General features: G+C 40.5%; 1 protein-coding gene across 4 annotated transcripts in view; it reads right to left on the reverse strand.

Annotated features, from left to right (window-relative positions):
* Nucleotides 1–590: 590 nt before the first annotated feature.
* Nucleotides 591–27,378, reverse strand: part of DYNC1I2 (dynein cytoplasmic 1 intermediate chain 2) — a 49,042-nt gene continuing 22,254 nt past the window's right edge. For all 4 annotated transcript variants that reach the window (XM_050916720.1, XM_050916721.1, XM_050916722.1 and 1 more), the window contains 11 exons: nucleotides 9,913–10,002; nucleotides 9,472–9,634; nucleotides 9,276–9,375; nucleotides 8,635–8,760; nucleotides 7,496–7,642; nucleotides 7,027–7,140; nucleotides 6,435–6,568; nucleotides 5,310–5,454; nucleotides 4,153–4,293; nucleotides 2,411–2,536; nucleotides 591–1,286 (listed from right to left, as the gene is read on the reverse strand). In XM_050916720.1, the coding sequence (XP_050772677.1) occupies nucleotides 1,173–1,286; nucleotides 2,411–2,536; nucleotides 4,153–4,293; nucleotides 5,310–5,454; nucleotides 6,435–6,568; nucleotides 7,027–7,140; nucleotides 7,496–7,642; nucleotides 8,635–8,760; nucleotides 9,276–9,375; nucleotides 9,472–9,634; nucleotides 9,913–10,002 (1,400 nt within the window). In that variant the 3' untranslated portion in view covers nucleotides 591–1,172. The remainder of the gene's footprint in view (nucleotides 1,287–2,410; nucleotides 2,537–4,152; nucleotides 4,294–5,309; nucleotides 5,455–6,434; nucleotides 6,569–7,026; nucleotides 7,141–7,495; nucleotides 7,643–8,634; nucleotides 8,761–9,275; nucleotides 9,376–9,471; nucleotides 9,635–9,912; nucleotides 10,003–27,378) is intronic.

Below are 27,378 nucleotides of genomic sequence, written 5' to 3' on the forward strand. Positions count from 1 at the left end.
CACAAATGGAACGTGTTTCTCTTTGCTTTTTCTAGTTGCTATAGGTGATAAAATTGCCAAGCATGAGGTGAGATTTTTGTAAGTAATTTCATCTACTCTATTAGTCATTTTTTCATCTTGTAGATTATAATAGGCTTTAACATTCTTCAGAAGTCTTGGTGCTAATCCTGGAAACCTCTACCCAAAACACTAAATAAGGACTCACTTCTATATGCTTTGCACATATTAAGTAACCGTGTTTTAATACCATATACTTCTATGTATGGGCTGTGGCAACAAAGACACCAGCACCTGGCTTTTACAGTATGATGGGGATAGCAATCTTCTAGGACTGGAGTTGGGTACCTCTTGGTTCTTTGTCTTGGGAGGAACAGGAAAGAATGTTACACTGATTTATTTGAATGTAATGAAGTGGTTCCTAATGATTTTGTACATCGGAGTGAAGAGCTTCATACTAAAGAAGGATGAGAGATGAGGGGGCTGGGCTGGTGATAAAAGCTTGTGTAACCTTTATTTATAAAGAAATCTCACCTTTTAATGAACTCTTTAAACAAAGACGTAGTACTAAATATGTATTCTACAAAGTCAGGTTCAGTGACCAAATAAAGTTTAATACAGACTTATGATTTTATTCGTATACATAACCTACTACCCTAGTCTTATTTATTTATTAAAAAAGAGCAAGTAAAAAAACAGGATGAAGGTTTACTTTGAACAGATGCATGCACTTCCGTGGGCAGTTCTAATATCCTAATATTAACAAACCTTCAGAGATTAACTACCTAATGAAAGTTAGCCAGCGCAATACAGGAAGTTCTGAGTGAGAAATGGAACTTGTGTTTATCCCTCAGAAACAGTTACATACTGTTAGTTGAAAAATTCAATAGCATTACAGCTAATATACATCTAGGTTAGTGTTTCAGCAAAACATGTTTCTTGCTAAGTCAGGGCAGCTGTATTAAATATTAAACAAATTCAATAATGTGCTTGTAGTTATATATAAGAGAGTGACATTGCAAGACTTAATTTTCCAGTGATTTTATACATTTTCAAAATCCACAGTTTATTCCACATATTTCTCCTCACGTTATCAGTTAGACTGACGCATGCTAATACTCTGAAAACTTACATAAGTCATTCCCAAATCCACTACTATAACCCATTTTGAAATTTTAGGCAGGTATGCGGGTTGCAGCTTCCTCCTCTGCATCAGCTCTGTTTGCATTAATTTCTGCTAGTGTTCGACCAAAACGTGTCCATTCATCATTGCGGGGAACAGCAATTTGCTATAGAGAAATAGAATATTATTTACACCCATTGATAAGTACACAGAGAATGTAATTTAGCTCAGTTTTAAACACCTTGTCTAAACACCACATTTATGAATTATGTTGATAAAACAGCTTATCTTATTCAAAAAGTTTTCAAATAGTCTGACCAGCAAATACAGCTGGTATGCATTGCACAACAAATGGTGGAAACTAGGGCTATGTCTACACTACACAGATTTTAGCAGCATGGCTGTGTTGCTGCAGCTGTGCCGCTAAAAGTCGCACAGGGTACTTGCTGTTTGTCAGCAGGAGACAGCTCTCCTGCCAACAACCCCTCCCCCCCGCAGCGGAGAGGGGAGGAGTTTTTTTTTTTTAAACACCCCTAAATGACAAAAGATTTTTCAACGAAGTGCCAGTGTATACAAAGCCTGAATAAATTCAGTGCTCGATAAGGGTGCTGTCAGACCTCTAGCACTGAAGTCCTGTGTTTAAGCACAAAACAAATAGGGCAATGGTAGTGATAAGCTTGGCCCATGTACCTCAGTCTGGAGAGACCACCTCCACAGGTGAGAGAGCAGTTCTCTATCCTTGAAGTATATATACACCAATGGTAATTGTTTGAGAGAGATTGACACCTGCCCACTAGGAATTGAAATGAGACTACTTCTCACTTTACAGTTCAAATGGCCACTGGATGGTACATTTTTGTTCACAACCAACCTGGCATGCATGCAAAGTAGTGATAGAGCTGGTGAAATCTTGTCCACACCCACTACTAATCTCCTCTTCCTGCAGTTTCTACTGCAGTATAAATTACATAGAACTTGTAAAATTGTCAGTATCAAGCTGTTGAAATAGGGATCTAAATTTACTTTTAGTTGCACAATTACAGCAAAATGTCAAACTTTCTTTAAAATGCTAAAGTATTGTATGAAGTTGAACTGAGACTGAAACATTTAAAAACTATTATTAATCCTGAAAGCAAGAGAGGACTAGAACCCTTATCTTGAATTACCATTTATTCCTGGCAAAAATGTTTTGAAGGAAAGTTGAGAGTCAAAAAGGTAAGTGACAGAGTAAATTCAGAAAGGTGCTTTAAATCCATGTAACACAAAATAGCAAACACAAAAGTTACCTACCTCTCCCACGTCATATATAACTATTTGTCCTTCTGAATCACCTACAGCAATCTCTCGCCCAGAATGTGTCCATCTCACACGATTAAGAGCAGGATTACCCTCCACAGTAATGCTTGCAGTTGGCACCTGTATCCATTTAAAACACAGTTAAAAAACTAGCAGCATTTCTATAGATGTAATTATTCTCTCTGCCCATGCCCCTCCGTTATTTAAAAAAAAAATCATAAAGAAGTGTATTCTAGCCAACTGTTCCCCCTAGGGAGAAAGGAGATTTTAAAAGGTGAAACTAATCTTCAGCACTGATCTGACAAGTATTTTCCCCAATCATTCAGTACATTGGGAAGCGGAATTGGGAGAGATGGGAGTTTACAAATCTTACCCCAATTACTTTTCCTCTACTCCTCTTTCCTCCCAAAAGAAACCTCAGTTCTTAAAATAAACCCTGAGTTTGTAGCATTCATGAGAGAGCCTATTTTAAGCAGTCATTTAAAGAAAAAATTGCTTCATAATATTAATACAAACAGTTCCTATATCACTAGGAACATCTCGGGTGTAAATATACTATATGCTACAGGACAATGGGTATGGAGTCGAAATTTACAAAAAAAATCCTAGAACAATTCCCCCCCACCTCCCAAATTCGTCTCAAAACATAACACAGCAAACAGATATATATTTAGCGGCAATCAATTTCATTGCTACTTGGAAGACCTGCATTTAGGAATGACCTTAATAGCCTCCGCTAGTACAGTGAGGTTCAGGTGTGTTTTGAGGTACAAAGCCCTTTGGTATTAAAGGCTCAATGTAAATGTAATATAAGCAAGTATACTTGGGCTTTGGGATAGGTACTGACTACAATCCTTTACAGAACCTCACTGTTTGCAAAGCTGTGCTGTTAATAAGGAAGTGTTATTTACTCTTAAACACAACAACTAGAGGTCACCAAATGAAATTAATAGGCAGCAGGTTTAAAACAAACAGAAGTATTTCTTCACACAACAATCAACCTGTGGAACTCTCAGCCATTGATGGACCTATCCTCCATGAATTTATCTAGTTCTTTTTTTAACCTTGTTATGGTCTTGTCCTCCACAACATCCTCTGGCAATTAGCTAGGATAGGCTACCTTCTGGTTGCCAGGAGCTGGGAATGGACAACAGAATGGATCATGATTACCTGTTCGGTTCATTCCCTCTGAAGCACCTGGCATTGACCATTGGTCCGACCTAGTACGGCCGTTCTTATGTCTGAAAATAAGTGTCTCATCCTATCAGGTGTTTAATGATTGTGGTATAATTTTCTAGTGTGGAAAAAACAAACACAACCAGCCAAATTTGAATTTGAGCCAATGAATCTACTATGGCAACTAACACCGTAATAGTGATCTTATGTGACTCATTCATAGTATGAGGGTGTTTAGCCCTTGTATGCTGTAGCCACTAAAAGGTATCTGGATCATGTACTTGGGCAAGTCCAAGGAAAAAGCCACACAAGTATAATATGTTATATAGATAGGAATTTTGTATTGCTTTTATACTGGGAGGACAACATTTTAGTTACCATCGTCAGGCACTAAAAACAAGGTAATTTGAATTATTCCCCTCTAATCACACATCTACTGCCCAATGCCAGTACAGCAGCAGAAATACATAGCACAACCATGATAAAGCATTTCTGGCCATACACATTTTTGAAGCCTAAGATTTTTAGTTCTTGTCAGATCTGAAGTTACTGTGCCTCACCTCAGTATCGTTGTTGAGATTCCACAGATCAAGCCTACCCATTCCATCCACACAAGCAAACAGCGCAGGGTGAGTGGGAGACCACATCACATCATAAACATAGTCTGAGTTGTCTTCAAATGAGTAGAGAGGCTTGTTGTTCTAAAACAAAGCACCATATAGTACTTTACACCACACAATCTTTACATTTGGGATTCTGAAAGCAAAATCTTTTTCCAATGAAGGAGAAATAGAGTTTTTGTACAGTTCATATTGCAGCAATTGTAAAATTAAGTAGCGATCTGTGCTTAAAGAATTCCTTCAATTGTTTCTTACACAGAAAGAGGCCAAAAAAATAACCGCAGGATGGGGGATGGGGGGAAACCCCAACGCCCTCGTTTGGATGAATTATATATCACATTTACTGCCTGATATTATAACATAGCTTCAAGAGGAGGCTGGTATAACAACCTATATATGAGTGAATTCTGCTATAGTCTCCTGAGCTGACCGGATGGCCTAGGGGGCAGGCTTGTGCACCATTATGGGAGAGACCCTGGTGTGACTTTAACCCTAGCCCAGCTTCGTGCTCCCTGGGACAGCAATGCTGCAGAGGCAGCTTGCTAAGAAAAGCAATGGAAAGAACATTAGTCATGGCTCATGACTGCAACTCGGTTCAGGCTCATTAGAAACAGTGTTGATTGGTTTTGATGGGAGCCCTCCTAATTCACTATAAGACTGTGGTAATGCCTTGTGTGCTGTAGTGAGGCAGTGAGGACCTGAAATGGACCTGAATTACCATAATTATAATATACTTAATACATCATATACCTGAATTACAAGATAACTGACTTCAATCATTGCATTGGTCTTCCCAACCCAGTTACAAAAGTTGAAAGGATAAGCAAAATGGACCAGAAATAGACAAATTTGGCCACATTTACATACTCGTTACATTTAGGTGATAACAAGTTACAGTAATCTTGGTGATGCTACTTGCAGGTTATTAAAAGAGAATTAAGCCACATAAATTAACTCATCTGATATTACCCTTCACCCAGTCGCCTTAATAAGCTTCCCTAAACCCTTTGACAACACCACTTTGGTTAACTAAAGCTTACATTATAGCACCACCTTGTGTCAAAGTCTAAACTGTTAGACACCTCTGTTTTAGATACCTTAGTTGTCCAAAGCTTTACTGTCCAGTCAAATGATGAGGTGACAAAAAGATGAGAGAAGTCTACAGGTCCAACTGCTGCATGGCAATGGATACCTGTGATTGGTCCTTGGTGTCCTTCAAACATCTCACTGATTCCCGCTTTGCTGTTTTAAAATACATTATGTAGGTTAATTTCCTCTGAAACTATTTCACACAGAGGCAATAAGGAATACATGTTTTAAATAAACTGGGAGTGGGTTTCAATGGAATCCAAATAGATATGGCCTGCAGAGGGGAAAGTGAAATGTGGGTTTGAATATGATTCTGTGTATTAGCCTCTTTTTTTCCAAACCCCTATTCTATTATATGTAAGTGCAGACATAATACCACAGACAAACAGTAACATGTGGCAAGGCTATCCCATCCAGATTTGACTAGGTACCTCTTCAAGCAACAGCTAAATATTTGGATCAAGTAACAAAATTCAGTCCTCAAATATGGATACGAATCTCCCATTGCCTTAAACAGGAGTTACACGTAAGTAGCTGAGGCAAAGTTTAGTCCTAGCGACAATACATCTCCAATAATCTGATAAAGTGGAGATGAGGGGAAAAAGGATGTTACAAACAAAAGATACAATTTTGGCTACTTTTAAACCTAAGAGCTATGCCGTCAGAGTGATGTGTATTTGAAATGAAAACTAGACACCTCAATTTTATTTAAGAAAGCAATTGATAAGATACAGCCAGTCCATTTCAAAACGGATTGAACAGCAGGAGAAATGCTAGCCAATTTAAGATTTGTGCGTGATTTTACTGTACAATTATCGTAGAACTGAAAGTTTGGGATGTTCTGCTACAATTCAAATGAACAGAACCGAAGTCTACCAGTTCACCTTCCTTTTCATAATTAAAAGTATTCCTAGCCAAAGTAAAGATCCACCAGTAGCAATGGTGGATCCTTTCCTTGACCTTTAAAAGTCTGATCTAATATTTCATATTTTTAAGATATTACCTTTTTATATAAGCACAAAGCTCTGCTACGAACATTAAGATTAAGATAGAAAATTTTTGTTGTGCAAAGTGAAAAATCCTGATAAGCATTGCTATTTTAAACAAAAAAAATAATTTGAGTGTCTATTCACCTGCCATGGCGGCATGCTGTGTACACAGAGCCTTCCTCACTTCCAACAACGAAGTTATTGACATCTCCAACAGGAAAGGACATGCAAGTGACAGCTACAGCCTTGGACTGCTTATGAATCAACTCCATACTATCCTGTAGAAAAAAGTAGCAGGAACTTCTTTTTCAAACTTGCCATCTTAACTTTTACCAGAAATTGTGTAGGTTTTCTAGTACTAGTTAGTTCACAAGCTATTTTTATTCCAAACCTTTTCTACATTTGGAAGATCTGTCTCTTATTCACGAATCCAAACTTTAGCATCAGTACTGAAGATTCCAAAAATTATTATGACACTTGATTTACTACAGTAAAAAAGGAATTTATCTTACAGAATTACTATACAACTACTTAAGCATTTTGACAATATGCAGACATTCCCAGCTTAACACTACTTTACAAAGTCTTATGAAATACTTAAGGCAAACAGGTGAAATTAATATTAGAATGCTAAGTATTTAGTAAGATACAGACTACCTGAGCTCAAAAGAGAGTAAGTATTAAGTAATAGCCTCATCTATAGCTCTCTTACATTCTTTTCCAAAGTTTACCCTACCTGCGGTTGGGAAAGCATGTCCAGACTCCATGAGCATATCTTTCCATCAGTTGAGATGCTAATCAAATTATGAGCATTTTGGGTCCCAACCACATTTACACAGTACACAGGGTGCTGAAGAGACATTACAAAATCCTTTTCAGAAACAATTTCCATAGTAACAAACTCAATGACACTCACTTAACACAAGAGTGAAATACAAATTTTAATATTTCATAAAGCAATTCAAGTTGACTAAATACTATTTGAAATATATGAAAACCCATTTAGCCTTTTAGCACCTAACACATGGTGTTGAGATAGGCTCCTATAAAACGGACAGCTCTACGACAAAGACAATTTTTCAGTGCTACTATTGGTAAAGCAGACCTAAGTATTAAAACATCATTACTGTTCATCCAGGGGAAACCCTCTCCCACCCCAAGGGGTTAATGGCTCAATAGTGAGTAGTTCTCATTTCACCCCCTACCGTGTGAGCAGCAGCTGAAAGTGGAGTTCTCTGCACTGGGGTTCTTTTATTGCTGCGATTATCCCATAGCACAATTTGGCCTGAGTATGTGCCACCAACTACCAGATTTGGATGAAATTTTGCAAATGTAGCTGACATCACTGCTGACTGCAAAGGAGACACACATACATATACAAAGGGAAGAGTTTTATGTTTAAGACTAAAATCAAGAATTTAAGGATAGAAAATCTGACCTATTACTGGTAGCAAGCTGATTCCTCAGTTATATTTGATATTGCTTTTACTATCTTCTGCTCCTTTGTCCGAACACACGAAGGTTCACAACTACATGAGTTGAATGGTTACTTAAAAACCTTGACATTCTTCTGGTCTCAACTCTTACTAATGACAATTAAAAATCCCACTCTTTCCATATGCATACATTTGATTTGTATCTTTCCTAGAAGTTAGTAGTAACAGAAATAGAATCCAGCAATAAGACACATTCTGTGGTCATTTTTCAAGGAGAGTGGAAAACTGTTTTGTCACTATAGTATCAAATCATAATATAATTACCTTTGCAATCTATGCCTTGACAGTAATCTGTAATCAGATTACAAACTAGATTTAATTCAACTAAGTGATTTTTCAGAATGATGACATTTTGAAAATAAATGGTTATTGCAGGTTTGGTCAAACAGAACAGGTTTGCACATTTTTACCTTTCAGTAATCCATTTTAAAACCTGCATCTGTTTTCTGCTTGAAGCATGTGTTTTTACTTATCTATTTTTTTCCCCAATTCCTCAGGCTATGTACATTTTATTCAGCGGGCTACAGTCTAGTTGTACATTCTGCATCATAGTTCCTGAAAACCTCCTCGGACTTAAGGCATAATGTCAGTTTTTCTTTTAATAAATTAGATTAAGAAACAGAGATTTTCAGACATGTTAAAATATTCTGAATGTCAGAAATTTTGCAACAGAGGAATCTTTTCAAACTGATGATGTCTTCAGCCATCAACATCTGTTTGCAAATACATGTGGTTAAAGTACATGCCAACCCAATGAAATCATTATGTTGACAAGTATAAATAAGGCACTTGTCCAAATTAATCAACATAAAATCTTGAGCCTGGTGAGACAGGAACTCACATCATACCTGGCAGTGAAAGACATACTCTGGGGTAGTTTTCTTGTATTTCATATTCCATACAAGAGCCACACCATCAGGCTCATGAGGGGCATCTTCATTGTTGTTGTAGGAGGCTACAAGCAATTCTGGATACTAGTGGGGAAAAAATGTTCAAAATAAACAACTGCCTTATGGTCCAGTCAGTCCTAGAATCGTGATTTACAGTGGCAAAATTAAATGTAACCCATGGATAAGTCAGCCCCATAAACAGAAAATATTAGATTAACTAATTACCCTAGTAAGTATAATTACAAAGTTTACTCAAAAATAGAGTTAAAATACAAGATAATATTGTGTTCAGTATTTATGTATTATAATTAAAACATTTAGGTAAGGCTAGTTTCCTGGAGCTAATGCTACACCTTTATGCCTTGGGCATTTTCTGTTCTATTTATAGATTGCATTTGAAAGAACATTGTTAACTTCTGTTACCTCTTTCAAAATATATAAACACAATCACATTCAATTACAGTATGTAAACAGCAGAATGTGTCAGAGCTTTTCTGAGGACTATATATAAAGTACTGTGCATGTACGGTTCAAATAAAGTTGAGTGCACAAAACTTGAAGTATCTGCAATGGTGACTCAAAGAAAATGTTGTTTTTACCTGAGATGACCAGTCCAAACAACTAACAACACGATGCTTTGACCAGCGTTCATCAAAAAACTGTCTGTTTAAGGACAGTTTAGCGCCTGCTTGAATCTCTCTGTAAAGCGAGACAAATAGAGGGTACTAATCTAAGATCACGTTTTCAGTTACAAATATAGTAAACACAGTAAAGCACCCAATACTTCCACATTACCCTTCTTTGTCTTCCAAATCTCTTCCACTGTAGTCAAAGAAAATGTTAATCTGCTCAGAAAGAGCTCTTTCCACGATCCTTGTAGAATGGTCAAAGAAACTTAAAAACTCTTCAGAGTGCAAAATTTGCTGTTTTTCCTCTTCTGTAAGCTCATGAGGGGCAGCTGGGGGAAGGGTGAAAAAAAGGTTGGATTTTCCTAAAGTTCATTCTTATCTGTCAAAACATTTATGAAGAAAAACCAAATACTTTTCAAATTAATTTTTTTTATATCCATATATTTTAATTTTTACATAGGATTTTAAGTTATTTATATTTTTGTTTACAGAAAGCTGCTAAAAAGTGAAAAAATGTCACTTCAATTAAAAAAAAACTATTACATTAAAATTACTAAACATCCTTTTATTTACAATGCCTAATACTGTGTCCTAAAGTGAGTTGTACCTTCCTCCTCTTCATCATTTTTCAATGTTTTTTCTTCTTCGGGTTCAACTGATGGCTTTGGTACCACCACATCATCATCATCTTCATCATCTGAAAAGATATGATGCAGCAAAATAGTTAATAACAGTCCTAGACAAGCACAGTAAAGTTCCATCCAGTTTCAAACAATACAAAAGTAAATACATTTGTGCATATGGAATAATTTTACATAAATTGATTTTCTAAAACTTAATCCTTAAAAAGGATAACATTTGGTTAAAGTGAGGGAATATTAATGAGAATATTATCTACACCGCTATTTAGCATACAACAGTCATACCAAATTGCGTAGCTGTGTAAACTGAAACAGAATACATAAGCAATTGTAGAGAATTCACAGTGGAAATCTCTAAATTTACAAGCATTTATCATTCCAGACAGAATATGGAAGTACCACATAGTTTTATATAACATGCTGACACATTAATGCTGCAGAATAAAGAAAATAAAATGTCTAAAATAGCCTACAGAGCTGCTGCTTCCTTGTGATCTGAAACCATCAATGTCTAATGGGTCTTCGTATGGCATAAAGATGACTTACATTAGCTTTCAGGTTGCTATTCTGAGAGGCAAATTCTGCTAAAGATAATAGCTGAGAGATTACATTTTCTTTTCTGTCATTCTAAATGCAAGTCTCATTATCTGTATCATGTTTGGCAATGAGAATTTTAAAGCAAAATGTGTTTTCCCTAATTGCAATGAACAACATAAAATGTTAATGTTCTGGAATACTGACAAGGTTTACAGCACTTTTTACATTACTACGTTTTATCCTTTGAATACTGGAAACCAGAAAATAACTTTAATTTACTTAGCGTTGTGGAATACGCTTTTCCTGTCTTTTCTTCCTCTCCTTTCTAAGGTAAGTTTCTGAAAAGACTATTTTTATTGGTTAAACAGCTATGTCATCTGTCTGTAAGGGAATGGCAGCAGGAGTCTACAGCATGCTTCATCACAAGTAACAAGACAGTATTCAACAGGGCCTCTTCTTGTTTGTCACAGACATTTCTCTGACCCATGTTCAAAGTTCTCTAACAAAAAACACACATGCACCCACACACAAAAGAGTGGTCAAGGGATGGGAACCAGCTGCCAAGCCATGGTCCCAGCAGCCAGGCCAGCTGACTAGATAGCAACAACCAGATGGTACTGCTGGGATTGTGTCTCTCTGCTATGAGGTGGCAATGGGATGGCACAACATTTTTCTGCCTCACTGCTTCCAATCATGTCTTTCCCCAATGGCAAGCCTGTGCAATTACCAGCACTCCAGGAGGTCCACAGACAAGCCTTTACCCTCTAAACAAAATACAGCTTGTAGGCCATACCAGCTGCCAAATCACACACATAGTGATAGGTTTAGAGAGGTCTGAATATCTTTCTAACTCCATAGTACAGGCAATAAAAATATAACTGTACCTGCAGAAAAGAAAGCTTTAAGTGACACTGTATAATGCTCACAATAATACAAACTCCAACTTAATCAAAATGATAATGACGTATGCCAATCGTACATTACTTGAAATTGAGCGATTTTTACGTTCTGACAAGTTTACAGAACTAGGATAAATGGCATGAATGATTTCAATATATGCTCATACTTTTGAACCAAATGGTGAAGGTTAAAATCTTTCCTTTCAAGGGCCTCAATCAGCCACAAAGGAAAACAGTAATCACTGTCTTTTCAGCCAGCCCAACCGCATTTGTCAGCCCTTTCTCTGTCAATGCAGCCAGAGCAATCAACCTGCCAAACATTCAGAATGGAAAAACAATCTGAAAATACAGGGTATAATGCACCTGCCAGTGAAAATGGCCATTTCAAGAAAAGCTAGTGATCTCAGTGACCCTGCTGAGGAGGCGGTGGTGCAAAGGGGAAAGAACACGTAAAAGAATTCTTAGTGATCTCCACTCTCCTGCACACTGACACTTCCTTACAAAGCATGCCAATTACAGCTTTTGTGCTACTTAAAAAAAATGAAAGCTTTTTTGGGCAAAATAATCACATGGAGAAACAGAAAGACACTGCTCCTTTTTAGATGGATTCGCATGTACAACTGACTATTAATCTGAAAACTGTATAACTTGTAGCAGATCCTAAACTGTACTGTTCAAACCAAACTGAAATTCTAACGTCCACTCACTGTGGGTCTGAACATTGATAAATTTATATTTACTAGATATGATTGATTAGCAAATTGCAAGACAATTGATGTACAATGAAAATTTAATTATGTACAAAAATATTTGTTTCCCTAAGCAATCTTGCTGCAGTTAACAAAATACCCTAAATTTAGAGACCTGGATCCTGGTCGCTCTGGACAGCTACTCTAGCTTTAAATGTAATGAATTAGAAAATGCATCACAACTTTGCTGCATCACACTGATTTTAAGTACCATTTTCAATGACAGGAGTCAAATTCCTAACAAATGCAGATGGTCAGCTATTTAGTGCTAAGTGACCTCATAATCTACATATTTTACAGAAAAGATCTTGTAGCAGATTGCTCCTCTCTTTTAATGTTTCAACATAGATGGTGTATATTATACAGAGATCCAAATTCCTTCATATTACTCTTAGTATATGTTGTCAGCTTATGAGTTATTGCTGCAGCTGAGTGCCAGACATAGTAGAGCAGGAATCATTTCAATACTTTAAGGTATCAGGGCTGTTGATGACTCAATCCTATTTTTAGGTTTACATATGTACAAACATCCCCTGGTTCATAAGCCTTGTAGCCTTAATTCTATTGCGGTTATTTTACATTAAGCAACACTATTATCCATTTATTTTTATATATTTATATAAATGGATTAGTAAAGAATCTTTGAGTGTTCTATCAATTTGCAAGAAACAAAAGAATGGTCCCTTCCAGAGAAACTTACAATCTAAAGACACAACCAGAATCCACTGGAGAACAGGAAGGATCAGAGTTAAGTTTTTAAAATTTCTTTCCTCTCCTCTTCTCCCCTCCCTTCCCCCCAATCACCTCCTCTTACTTTAACAATAATGGTCCAAGTGTTAAGTGTTTGCAAGAGTTGTGATACAATATGATGAATAGCAACACACAGTAAAAAGTATTAAAAGTTCTAATGTTGAAAAACAGTTTACCATTTCTAATGCATTAAGTACTCATTTAAAATCTAAATGCATCACACCACCACACAAATCTATGATCTTAGCCTGAACTTTTGCAGAGGTGACCTTCTCTACTTCAGTCTCCCCTCTGTTCATTACTGACTACTTTATCCCCACATTCTACAGGCTATTACCCTCTGATCCCACAGAGGGTTACTAAAAGAAACTACACCATCTGCTCAAAAAGCTTCCTGAAAAAGCACAGGAACGATCTGTACAGACACACCCCTAGAACTCCAACCAGGGGTATTCTATCTGCTACCCAAGATCCATAAACGTGGAAATCCTGGACACTCCATTATCTCAGGCATTGACACCCTCACAGCAGGATTGTCCGGCTATGTAGACTCTCTCCTCAGGCCCTATGCTACCAGCACTCTCAGCTATCTACGAGACACCACTGACTTCCTGAGGAAACTACAGTTCTTTGGTGATCTTCCAGAAAACACCATCCTGGCCACTATGGATGTAGAAGCCCTCTATACCAACATTCCACACAAAGATGGACTACAAGCCATCAGGAACAGTATCCCCAATAATGTCACAGCAAACCTGGTGGCTGAACTTTGTGACTTTGTCCTCACCCACAACTATTTCACATTTGGGGACAATATATACCTTCCAGTCAGTAGCACTACCATGGATACCTGCATGACCCCACAGTATGCCAACATTTTTATGGCTGACTTAGAACTATGCTTCCTCAGCTCTCATCCCCTAATGCCCCTACTCTACTTGTGCTACATTGATGACATCTTCATCATCTGGACCCATGGAAAAGAAACCCTTGAGGAATTCCAACATGATTTCAACAATTTCCATCCCACCATCAACCTCAGCCTGGACCAGTCCACACAAGAGAGATCCACTTTCTGGACAATACAGTGCTAATAAGTGATGGTCACATAAATACCACCCTATACCAGAAACCTACTGACCGCTATACATGCCGCCAGCTTTCATCCAGACCACATCACACGATCCACTGTCTACAGCCAAGCTGTAAGATATAACTGCATTTGCCCCAATCCCTCAGACAGAGATAAACACCTACATGATCTCTTATCAAGCATTTTTACAACTACAATACCCACCTGCTGAAGGGAAGAAACAGATAGACACAGCCAGAAGAATACCCAGAAATCACCTACTCCAGGACATGCTCAACAAAGAAAGTAACAGAACGCCACTAGCCGTCACTTTCAGCCCCCAACTAAAACCTCTCCAGCGCATCATCAAGGATCTTCAACCTATCCTGAAGGATGATCCCTCACTCTCACAGATCTTGGGAGACAGGCCAGCCCTTGCTTACAGACAGCCCCCCAATCTGAAGCAAATACTCACCAGCAACCACACACCACACAACAAAAACCCTAATCCAGGAACCTATCCTTGCAACAAAGCCCGTTGCCAACTCTGTCCACGTATCTATTCAAGCGACACCATCATAGGACCTAATCACATCAGCCACCCCATCAGAGGCTCGTTCACCTGCACATCTACCAATGTGATATATGCCATGTGCCAGCAATGTACAATGGCCAAACCAGACAGTCTCTACACAAAAGAATAAATGGACACGAATCAGACCTCAAGAATTATACCATTCAAAAACAGTTGAACACTTCAACTTCCCCGGTCATTCAATTACAAACCTAAAAGTCGTAATTCTTCAAAAAAAAAAAGTTCAGAAACAGACTCCGATGAGAAACTGCAGAACTGGAATTAATTTGCAAACTGGACACCATTAAATTAGGCTTGAATAAAGACTGGGAGTGGATGGGTCATTATACAAAGTAAAATGTATTTCCCCAAGCTAATTTTTCCCCTACTTTCAAAGTAGTTAGTTATATGTTATATATTAGTCTATATTAGCAAAAATAATGAGGAGTACTTGTGGCACCTTAGAGATGTTACTTTTTGTTCTTTTTCCCCTACTGTTACTCACACCTTCTTGTCAACTGTTTGTTTGAAATGGGCCATCCTGATTATCACTACACAAAAATTTTCCTGCTGATAATAGCCCACCTTAATTGATTAGTCTCGTTAGCGTTGATATGGCAACACCCATTTTTTCATGTTCTCTGTATATTATATCTATCTTTCTACTGTATTTTCCACTGCATGCATCCGCTGAAGTGGGTTTAGCCCAAGAAAGATTATGCCCAAATAAATTTTAGTCTCTAACGCCTGGTCTACCCTACGGGGTTATGTCAAATTTAGCCACGCTAGGTCAATTAAAAAATGAATGCGTCCACACGACCAACCCCGTTCCGCCGACCTAAAGGCTCTTAAAATCAACTTCTGTACTCCTCTCCGGCGAGGGGAGTAGCACCCAAATTGACGGTATTGGCCTCCAGAAGCTATCCCAGAGTCCTCCATTGTGACCGTGCTGGACAGCGCTTTGAATTCCGATGCAGTAGCCAGGTACACAGGAAAAGCTCTGGGAACTTTTGAATTTCATTTCCTGTTTGGTCAGCATGGCAAACTTGTCAGCACAGGTAACATGCAGTCTCCCCAGAATCGTAGAGTGTAGAATGTTTCTACGCTCCCCCATCATCTCTGTCCCTGAGGTTATCGCAGATTAGAAGGCAAAAAAAAAACGCATTTGTGATGACAGGTTTTCCTGAGCTCATGCAGTCCTCCCACATTGATAGGGCGCAGCTTAAATGCATGGAGGCATTCAGTGGCAGAGGGCAGGAAAGAATTAAGTGAGCGCGAAGAGCAGAGGCAGGACGTGCTGCTGAGGCTAATGGGGGAACAAATGGACATGATGAAGCGTCTGTTGGGGGAGCAAATGGACATGATGATGAAGCATCTGTTGGAGCTGCAGGAAAGTCAACAAGAGCACAGACCCCCGCTGCATCCACTGTATAACCGCCTCATCCCCATATTCCATAGCCTCCTCACCCAGATGCCCAAGAACATGGGGGAGACGCAGGTTCTGGGCACCCAGCCACTCCACTGAAAAGCATGGCCAAAGCAACAGAAGGCTGCCATTCAAACAATTAGATTTTTAGTGTGGCTACAATAACCAACGTGGCCTTGTCCTTCCCTCCTCCCTCGCCCCACCTGGGCTACCTTGTCCATTATCTCTTTTTTTTTAAATAAAGAATGAATGGTTTCAAAATAATAGTTACTTTATTTCGAAGAGGGGAGGGTGGTTGGCTTACTAGGAATTCAAATCAACAAAGGGGGTGGCTTTGCATCAAGGAGAAGCCCATACAATGGTCACACTGAAGCCTGGCCAGTCATGAAACTGGTTTTCAAAGCCTCTCTGATGCACAGCACGCCTTGCTGTGCTCTTCTAATCGCCCTGGTGTCTGGTGCACAACGATTGTCTGCTGTTGCTTTCACGGAGGGAGAGGCGACTGACGAAATATACCCCAAGCCACCTGTGACACTATATTTTGTCCTATCAGACATTGGGAGCTTAACCCAGAATTCCAATGGGCGGCAGAGACTCCGGGAACTCTGAGATAGCTACCCACAGTGCACCATTCCGTAAGTCGATGCTAGGCATAGTAATGAGGATGCACTCTGCCGACTTAATGCGCTTAGTGTGGACATATGCAATTGACTGTAAAATTGATTTCTAAAAATCGACTTCTATAAAAATCAACCTAATTTCGTAGTGTAGCCACACCCTAAGGTGCCACAAATACTCCTCATTCTTTATACCACTTAAGTTAGCAATACATCTGATACAATTTCTAGTTTTTTAAAAAAAATGCTAACCTTTTTTTCCCCAATAAGATGAAGATAAAGCAGATAAAACTTTAAAAACTGCACAGGAGCATGAAGACTGGAAATGGGACTGTATGTCACATCAATTTACTGATGAATATTCATTACAATATTCTAAGTGGTTAACTCCATGTTTTTTTCCTGACAGGGGATCTAACGTTATAAACTAAGCAGTAAAGAATGCATATAAGTAGCAGTTACTTTTAAAGTGACAAATCTCTAGTCGATGAATGCTAAAACCAGATTTAATGAACCACTGAATTTTTACTTTGAGTTAACATCAAAATTGTGATGTATTTTGGTGAGATGGAAAGAAAAGCATTGCTGTAAATTAGTCTGCACCTAGAAATAATACTATAGAGTGAAGTTCCAGTTGTCTGAGTAATCTGTTGCTGCAGAGTAGGTTAATCAAAGTTAAATCATCTGTGAAATGGGTGGCTTTTGTTAAGGTGAAGTTGTCTTCCTATTAAGTTTTCCATCTGTATTTCACTGTATATTTACACCATGTACTGGGAAATACAGGCATATATAAAACTGAACTATTTCTTAAAGAGTACTGTTGGAATATATAAATACTGGGAGTGTTATCTGTACTGCTGTAGCACTCAGAGGCCTTACATGCTGAATTGTTAAATATACACCTCTACCCTGATATAACGTGACCAGATATAACACAAATTTGGGTATAACGCGGTAAAGCAGTGCTAGTGGGCGGCGCACTGCTCGCTCCGGTGGATCAAAGCAAGTTCGATATAATGCAGTTTCATCTATAACGCGGTAAGATTTTTTGGCTCCTGAGGACAGCGTTATATCGAGGTAGAGGTGTAGTTAAAACCTGAGTTAAAATAATCAGTCTTAACGAAATAATATTTTCATCATACAAAGTTTTTATGCACTTTTTAAAAACCAGTAATAAATTACAAATCCTCAGTGTGTAGCTAATGCAGCAATATTGTCTTTAGTTAACTGAAATTAGATATGAGTTGCACAAATGCATTTTACTGTACAGAGACTGCAAATACAGTAGTCCTATAATCTACAAGAGTAAGGAATACAATAATTGTAAATTAAGAAGTTCTCAATTTTTAAGTATATTACACATCAAAAGTGTCCCATCTGTGCAATAAGGTACTGAAAGAAGCCAAGTCCATCTGGTTCTGAGGAAGTACATTACTAAATAGTGTCCCAAGCAGAAACTGAGTGTAATTCTATGCTATTTTTCACCTTTATACAGATCTTCTGTTGATTTTCATGTTTACAATACATACATGTTCACATATGCCTCTCCTTTTAAGTCTCTCCCCAGACTCCTGTATATTATACTTATTAGTACCACTGAAGATGACAGCTTCAGTCTTTCATGCAATATTCTATTCTGCTGCTTATCAGCAACTCACTCAAGGAAGTCACTCTGAATTCCCTAACAACAAACACGAACTGCTAAACTTTCAGGGAGTGTGTCAGCCTGGACACTTCCCCCATTTACTTCCGAATGTAGGGTGAGTTTTTACTTTATGTTAACATCAAACTTGTGATGTATTTTGGAGAGATGAAATGAAAGGCAGTGCTATAAGTTAGCCTATCCCTAGAAATAAATACTAGAATGTGAAGTTCCAGTTGTCTGAGTAATCTGAAAGACGTTATAAAAGATTTGGTTATAGAGAAAAAAAACTGTCATCTGACTTTTCTTACTAGACATCCTACGTTCAATTCTCTGCTGTACCAGAGTACAGTTGGCACAAACAGCTAAGGGGAGGCAAACATGGTTCTTTGCCATCTTTCTGTCTCCCCAAATCATGGGCCTGTCCAGAGGTTGAACTGGCACAACAACTAAGCCCAGTCTAAAGACTGAACTAACTTTCTCTGCTCCTACTAACAGCCCCTGCACTGGTTAAGGTCACCTGAGAAAACTGCTCCAGATATATACCCTCTGACGAGAGCGAGGAAAGCCAGAATGGGCTGGCTACATCAACTGTAGGTTAGCCAAGGATTCCCTCACAGCCAGGGCCGGTGCAACCATTTAGGCGGACTAGGCGGTTGCCTAGGGCGCCGAGATTTGGGGGCGCCAACAAGCGCCCCAAAATTTTTTTTTAAATGGTTGAGCAGCCGCTGCTGCTGGGACAGAGAGGGAGTCTGAGCTGCCGCCGGCAGCCCAGGGCTTCCTCTGGGTCAGGGCGCCGCCGCGGCAGCCGGCAGCCCAGGGCTTCCTCTGGGTCAGGGCGCCGCCGCGGCAGCCGGCAGCCCAGGGCTTCCTCTGGGTCAGGGCGCCGCCGCGGCAGCCGGCAGCCCAGGGCTTCCTCTGGGTCAGGGCGCCGCCGCGGCAGCCGGCAGCCCAGGGCTTCCTCTGGGTCAGGGCGCCGCCGCGGCAGCCGGCAGCCCAGGGCTTCCTCTGGGTCAGTGCAACAGCAGGGCCACCCAGAGAGGGGGGCAAGAGGGGCAATTTGCCCCAGGCCCCGCAGGGGCCCCCACGAGAGTTTTTCGAGGCCCCTGGAGCGGGGTCCTTCACTCGCTCCGGGAGCCCCGGAAAACTCTCGCGGGGCCCGGGCCCCTGGAGCTTCTTCTGCTCCCGGTCCTCGCTGGTGGGGGGTCCTTCCGCTCCGGGCGGAAGGACCCCCCGCCGGTGAATTACCGCCAAAGCGGGACCCGCTGCCGACATGCAGCCCGGTCTTCGGCGGTAATTCGGCGGCGGGGGGCCCTTCTGCTCTGGGACCAGTCGCCGAAGTGCTCCGGAGACCTGCGGCGGGGGCCCTCCGCCACAGAATTACCGCTGAAGACCCGGCTGCACTTCGGCAGCTGGTCCCGCTTCGGTGGCAATTCGGCGGTGGAGGGGCCCCGCGGCGGGTCTCCAGGGCACTTTGGCGACTGGTCCCAGAGCGGAAGGGCCTCCCGCCGCCGAAGACCCCAAGACCCCGGAATCCTCTGGGCTCCCCTGGCGCGCCGCTGGCAACCCAGGGAGGTCCCTTGGGTCAGCATGCCGCTGCGGGCAGCCACCAGCCCAGGGGTTCCACTGCGCAGTCCTGCTTGGAGAGGATGCGGAGCAGAGGTGAGCTGGGGTGGGGAGGTACCGCAGGGCTCCTCAGGTCAGGGGGTGGGGAGCTGCCACGGGGGTGGGCGGCACACTTCAGGGCCGGGGGGGACGACAGGGAGCTGCTGCAGGGCTGGGGGGGCACAAGGTGGAAGTTTCACCTAGGGAGCGAAGCTTCCTTGCACCGGCCCTGCTCACAGCAGGGGAATCCTCAGCTGCTCCTTTCAGCTTTACAGTCAGGCCTGCGCGTTTCAACCGAATTTATCAGCATTAAACCAATTTAACCCTGCACCCGTCCACACAACGAGGCCCTTTATATCGATATAAAGGGCTCTTTAAACCGGTTTCTGTACTCATCCCCGACAAGAGGAGTAGCGCTGAAATCGGTATTGCCATGTCAGATTAGGGTTAGTGTGGCCGCAAATCGACGGTATTGGCCTCTGGGTGGTATCCCACAGTGCACCACTGTGACCGCTCTGGAAAGCAATCTGAACTCGGATGCACTGGCCAGGTAGACAGGAAAAGCCCCAAGAACTTTTGAGTTTCATTTCCTGTTTGCCGAGTGTGGAGCTCTGAACAGCACAAGTGGCAATGCAGTCCCAAATCCAAAAACAGCTCCAGCATGGACCGTACGGGAGATACTGGATCTGATCGCTGTATGGGGAGACAAATCTGTTCTATCAGAGCTCCGTTACAGAAGACGAAATGCCAAAGCATTTGAAAAAAATCTCCAGGCTATGATACAGAGTCCACAGCACAGTGCTGTGTGACAAGCGTAACGGAAAGCCAAAGAATCAAATGGATGTCATGGAGGGAGGGAGGGGGTACCGAGGACTGCAGCTATCCCACAGTCCCCGCAGTCTCCGAAAAGCATTTGCATTCCTGGCTGAGCTCCCAGTGCCTGTAGGGTCAAACACATTGTCCGAGGTGGTTCAGGGTATATCTCGTCAATTTATCCCCCCCTCTCCCCCCGTGAAAGAAAAGGGAAAAAAAATTGTTTCTTGACTTTTTTCAATGTCACCGTATATCTGCTGCATACTGCTGGTGGACGCGGTGCTGCGGCACTGAACAGCAGCATCCTCTCCCCTCCCTTCCCCGGTGGCAGATGGTACAATGCAGAAGGACTGGTAGCTGTCCTTATCATCCCGTGAGTGCTCCTGGCTGGCCTCAGGTGAGGTCAGCCGAGGGCACCTGGGTAAAAATAGGAATGACTCCCGGTCATTCCCAGCAGATGGTACAGAATGGCTGGTAACCGTCTTCACAGCCCCTCCCTTTCATGTCTAAAGAAAAGATTCTGTACTGCCTGGAGTATCATAGCAGCTGAAGGCTGCCTCCCCCTCATTTTATCTCACTAAAAAGTCAGTGTTTCTTATTCCTGCATTCTCTATTACTTCATCACACAAGTGGGAGGACACTGCAACGGTAGCCTAAGAGGGTTGGGGGAGGAGGGAAGCAATGGGTGGGGTTGTTGCAGGGGCGCCCCCTAGAATGGCATGCAGCTCATCATTCCTGTGGGATCTGACACGAAGCAGCTGTGCTCTCTGGTACACTAGTTCTCTAGTACACTTGCCTCATATTCTAGGCAGAATTGACTCTATTTTTAGATACAACATAAAGGAGGGAATGACCCGGAGAGTCATTCTCATTTTTGTCTTTGCGCCCCCGGCCAAACTCAGCGAAGGCCAGCCAGGAGCACCCATGACAGCAGCAGACGGTACAGAATGACTGATAACCGTCATCTCATCGCCAATTTACAATGGCATGGCAGACGGTACAGAACAACTGATAACCGTCTCTGCTATCTTGCAAAGGCAAATGAATGCTGCTGTGTAGCACTTCAGTACCGCCTCTGTCAGCAGCATCCAGTACACATACGGTGACAGTGACAAAAGGCAAAACGGGCTCCATGGTTGCCATGCTATGGCGTCTGCCAGGGCAATCCAGGGAAAAAGGGCGCGAAATTATTGTCTGCCATTGCTTTCAAGGAGGAAGGAATGAGTGACAACGTTTACCCAGAATCACCTGCAACACTGTTTTTGCACCATCATGCATTGGGATCTCAACCCAGAATTCCAATGGGTGGGGGAGACTGTGGGAACTATGAGATAACTATGAGATAGCTACCCACAGTGCAATGCTCCAGAAAATCGACACTAGCCTCGGTACATGGATGCACACCGCCGAATTAATGTGCTTAGTGTGGCCGCGTGCACTTGACTTTATACAATCTGTTTTGCAAAACCAGTTTAAGTAAAATCGGAATAATCCTGTAGTGTAGACATACCCTCACTTAGTACTGCTCTGGTACAGCACAGTATAGTAGAACCTCAGAGTTACAAACAACTTGAGAATGGAGGTTGTTCATAACTCTGAACAAAACGTTATGGTTGTTCTCTCAAAAGTTTACAACTGAACATTGACTTAATACAGCTTTGAAACTTTACTATGCGAAGAAAAATGCTGCTTTTAACTATCTTAATTTAAATGAAACGAGCACTGAAACAGTTTCCTTACCTTGTCAAATTTTTTTTTAAACTTCCCCATTTATTTATTTTTTTAATAATTTACGTTTAACACAGTTCTGAACTGCATTTGCCTCTGCTGCTGACTGTTCCAAATGAGGTCTGTCGTTGACCGGTTAGTTCACTACCCTGAGGTTCTACTGTATCTAGTTTAAAGAATTTGTTTCATGCCAGTTACGTAGGATCTAGGCATGTATATATACACACAAAATTTAAATGTTTAACAATAAATGAGCCACATCCCATCTTTCGTCTAACAAAATCAGTGTTTCTCAAATCCTGGTCCATAAGTGCTTCCATGACAAAGGTGCAACGTGGCATTTAAAACAAGAGATAGTCCTACTATCCCAGAAAGCTTCCATTACTAATGAGCCAGTCTTTAAGCAGAATTCCCTTGGATGTCTATTCCTGTTTGGATTACACATCTATCATAGCAAGTCTTTGTCAGGTGTCCCTAGTATTAAAATTATTTTATGATCAAATTTGCTGACACCATAAAAACTGATGGGTAGCAAATCACAAGAGGACACCCCTAAACTGTAAAGTGACCCAGACAGATTAGAATTTAGATCAGTGTAGTGAAAATTATGGGCAACAGGAAAAGATTCCGTACAAATAAATGAATGAATGAATTCATTCATTCAACACTCTACATTGTGGAAAGGTAACAAAAACAAAATAAAGAAAGAATGTTACCAAGACAACATACTTGCTGCATTGGAACAAGTTTATTTTCATCTCATCTCTTTTATGTTGTTTTAATACTACTTTAGGTAATCAATCATCATAGCTACTGCATAGGTGTGGGATTAGCACTGGGAGGAAAGGCAGTCCATAAGAGAAGATCTGTCTGAAGAAATAGTCCACAAATATGAAAAAATGGTGAATTTCTGCAATAATAGTCTAATGTGCTTTTTTATTTCTTTTTAAAAATGGTTTTTAAACAGATTTATCTTGACCTACATTATAAAGCTGGATTTTTGACCAGCACAGGAAGACCATTCTGGCACCAAGGACCCAGACTGAGCAAATTCAAGAGCATTAAGGCCCTCTATTGAGAATGTCTGGCTGCCTATCCCCAATGGTAATCTATTATTTGTATTACCATAGCACCAAGGACACCTACCAGGGATCAGGACCCTGCTGTGTTAGGTGCTATGTTCACTTTCATCTGTAACCATGGATATCTGCTTTTTGCTCACTTCTTCTAGACTATACTCTTTACACAGAGACTAGGAGTACTTTGTGGACACATGAAACCTTCAAATGGTATGTGCAACCTGAAGTAAGTTTTAGTAAACTTCCTTTAGAAGTCTGTTTTGTACTCTGGAATTCTGCTTATGTTCCAGCATTTATTGAGTTTACTTCATTCTAGGATCAAGACTTAAGAAAAGAAGGTACTCTGCTGTATTGCTGGGAGCATTATGAAAATCTGTGGCAAACCATTCATTAATGAATCTCTTAAAAGACTATTCATTTCATCCTAGTCACAAAATTGAGAAAACACATGCTGAGAGGTATGCTTATAATATCCTATAGTATTAGATGAAAAGCAAGAGAGAAACATTTTCAATCTCTCCAAGGCACTGAGTTTCTCATAACTATTTTAAGGAACTCAGAGGTCATAATACATCTATACAACAATAGCTGAACAATTTTCATGCCTCCCATTGCCTGCAGCTACAACGCATCTGGCTTGGATGTGGTCACATTTCATAAACATAGGCCTGGTATAACAGAAGTGGGATAGATAAGGCCAGCTAGTGCTTGGAGGGAAGACTTTCAAGCAAAATAGAGCACAGTAAAAAGTCATGATTCAGTATGTGGAATTTTTGCATCTGAACTAGTACCTGACCAAGTGTGGGGGCATGACATAAGGAAGCACTGTAATGACTTGCAGATGAGATGTAAAAATCAAGATCCTCATTTAGCCCCAGTATCTTCAACAAATTCTAGTTGGGTAGTTATTATTCTACCTACCTAAATCCTCCTATAGGATAGGGTGTTCTTAATTTCCTGTCTTAATTTCCATACTGGGCAGTGTTCAGAGAAGTGCTGCCTTTTCAACCCACTTCAGTGAGGGATAAATGATCTGTACAATTTCAAGTTTGATGTTCAAATGAAAGACACTATAACTATTATTTAAACTCAGGTCAACCATTTTATCAACTGTCATACCCCACCAGGATGCTTAAAGAGGAGAAAATACGCTTCAGCCATTCTGAAAGGACCTGAGATTATAAATCATCCACAGAAAAGATATGTGACTTCAAATTATGTGAATGTAGCGAGGCGGTGTGGTTCCTCACTGCCCTGTAGAGGGACAGGCCCCTCCGGACTCCAAAGGGGTTTTCTGTATACAGTACATTGTGTTATTCTATGTAATATCAAGTTATCCTAAGGTAAACAGAATGAGCTTTAAGTATACTTCTTACAGTCTTGCTACTTAGTTTATACAATATGAACTAGAAATTCCATAACTAAATAATGCCGAGAGATTAAATGGAATAATTGAAAAGATATACATGAACTAAAGGCACTCCATTCTCACCAAATTCACACAAATCGTGAGTACATATTTGGTTGTATCCTCTTAGATATTTTAGAGTTTTTTCTATGACTATAGCATCCCACATTTCAAGACTCCCATTTTCTGTGGTAGTTTCGCTTTCTGACTGTTGTATTATTTGTAGTCCCCATATTAAAGAGGTGGGAGCACAATTCCCAGTTATTTATTAAAGATGTATTTGGAAAGAAGTCGTATGAAAAAGACTTTCAGGCTTCAAAGCAAATTCGTCAGTCCCATTTCTTAATTCAAGTGTCAAGTCATTTTTGAGACATGCACATACACAATACCAGTTGTACAATACAATTAAAGCAGTAGTTCTCAAGCGAACAGGAAGCAAGGAACTTTTAAGTTTGCTTGCACCCACCCACCCCAGCTTATCCAAGGGAGGGTTCTGGTAATCACCAGTGGAAGACAGACAGTTCATAGTCTCTTTCCTGAACAAAAACTCTAACTACAGCATATCTGTCGAGAGTAAAACTAACAAGGGTCATGCAATCCCAGGCAATTTCACTCACAGCAGGCATTGTAAGTAAAGCACTTCAGCGCACAACCCATGTGCTAACTCTCCACCTTCCAGTGAGAATCTGAAAAAGGGAAGAAAATGAAAGGGAATGGGGAAAAAAGAGGCAAAGCGAAAGAGAAGACTAACACTGAAGGAAGAAAGAGGGAAGACAATGAGAACTTTGGTATCTCACCTGCTTTTTGAAATAGCTAAATGGGTAATTGCAGTTTACAGGTAAGATTGCCTTGAGAGATTAAAAGTAACGTGGGGCAATTTTTTCCCCTGGAACTATGGTCTACTCCCTGGGACTGTGTTCCATGAGCCAGAAGCTATCTGGAAATAATGAGACAAGATGGGTGAAGTAGTATCTTGCACTGGCCCAACTTCTATTGGAGAGAGAGAGAGATGAGCTTTCAAGCTTACACAGATCTGAGGAAGTTCATTTCTCTCTCCAACAGAGGTTGAGCCAATGCAAGATGTTACCTTGCCCACCTTGTGTCTCTAATGTCCTAGGACCAACACAGCTACAACACTGCATATCACAGTAGAAATAATGGAACAGCAAAGAACCTCACATTTAATATTTCCAGTCTTTCCATTAGGAAATGCTGTTTTCCAATAGTATGGACTTTCCCAAAGTTGCATGGAAGGGAGCCTGATGTAGAAGATGTCAACATAGAAGTTATTTCTGTCACCAAAAACACATTTAAATGAATATTGTCAATTTAAATACACTTTTGTCCAATATTTTTACCTACTGCTGTTATATATAACAAAATTAGTATCACTGAAAGGTTACAGAAAAAAAAAGCTATTTTCTATTTGTTTACTTTGCATACAGTCAGGTTTCACAGTTTGTGTGGCTCTCATAGCAAGAGGGAAGAGAAAAACATTTGTAACAATTGGAAAGGAGTGACTCTAAAACCACCAAAACATGCAGAGGAATTAAGAGGCAGTTGTAGTACTTGAAACTATTTTAAATTCACTACATTTTAAGATAGCATTCTCCTTTAAAATGTTTTAAGTTTAATCTTTAAAAAACCTGAACTGCCTTTTTCTAGACTATATTAGAAGGTTGGTAGACATAACCAGTTGTATTTTCAATGTATGTTCCATCACACTGTCTCATTCAGTGGTCTAGATATGCAAAGGGATGAAGGAGCAGTATTGCATAGTATTCCACAGGGAGCTTCCTAGGCAAAGGAGTGGTTATTTTCAGGAGAGTCAGTGAGGGTACAGAATTTGAGAGTTAAGTCACCTTTAACCCTCAAAAAATACATTACAGGACTTAAGCTGGATTTTCAGGTTTAACTCTGAGTTTAATGTATCCTGTTCCCCTTTTATCATTTAAGTTACCAGATTTAACTCTCCCCCACCTCCAAATTTCTAAAAATAAAATTGTATACAAATCACTCTGAAATATTAAAATTTGTTTGAGCACAGATAAACAGAAAATCATGAATTCTAATCCAAGCTCCATGGTTTTGGAGGCAAGAGAGAATAGAGTAAGTTACTTAACCATGCATCTGACGAAGTGGGTATTCACCCACGAAAGCTCATGCTCCAATACTTCTGTTAGTCTATAAGGTGCCACAGGACTCTGTTGCTTTTTACTTACCCTCTGACTCAGTTCCCCCATCTATAAAATAGGAATATCTACTTACTAATCAAACATCTGATGAGGATTATTAGTCAAATACTTGGATGAAGAACTGAATCCAAGGGCTAAATTTTATCTGTTCATTAATTTGCCCTCAGCCTATGCAAGATTTGCAGCAACAACATGCTAAAGAGAACAAAGAGTCTTGTGGCACCTTATAGACTAACAGACGTTTCGGAGCATGAGCTTTCGTGGGCGAAAACCCACTGCATCTGACGAACTGGGTATTCACCCACGAAAGCTCATGCTCCGAAACGTCTGTTAGTCTA

Source organism: Gopherus flavomarginatus, chromosome 10 (assembly GCF_025201925.1).
Source record: "Gopherus flavomarginatus isolate rGopFla2 chromosome 10, rGopFla2.mat.asm, whole genome shotgun sequence".
NCBI lineage: Eukaryota > Metazoa > Chordata > Testudines > Testudinidae > Gopherus > Gopherus flavomarginatus.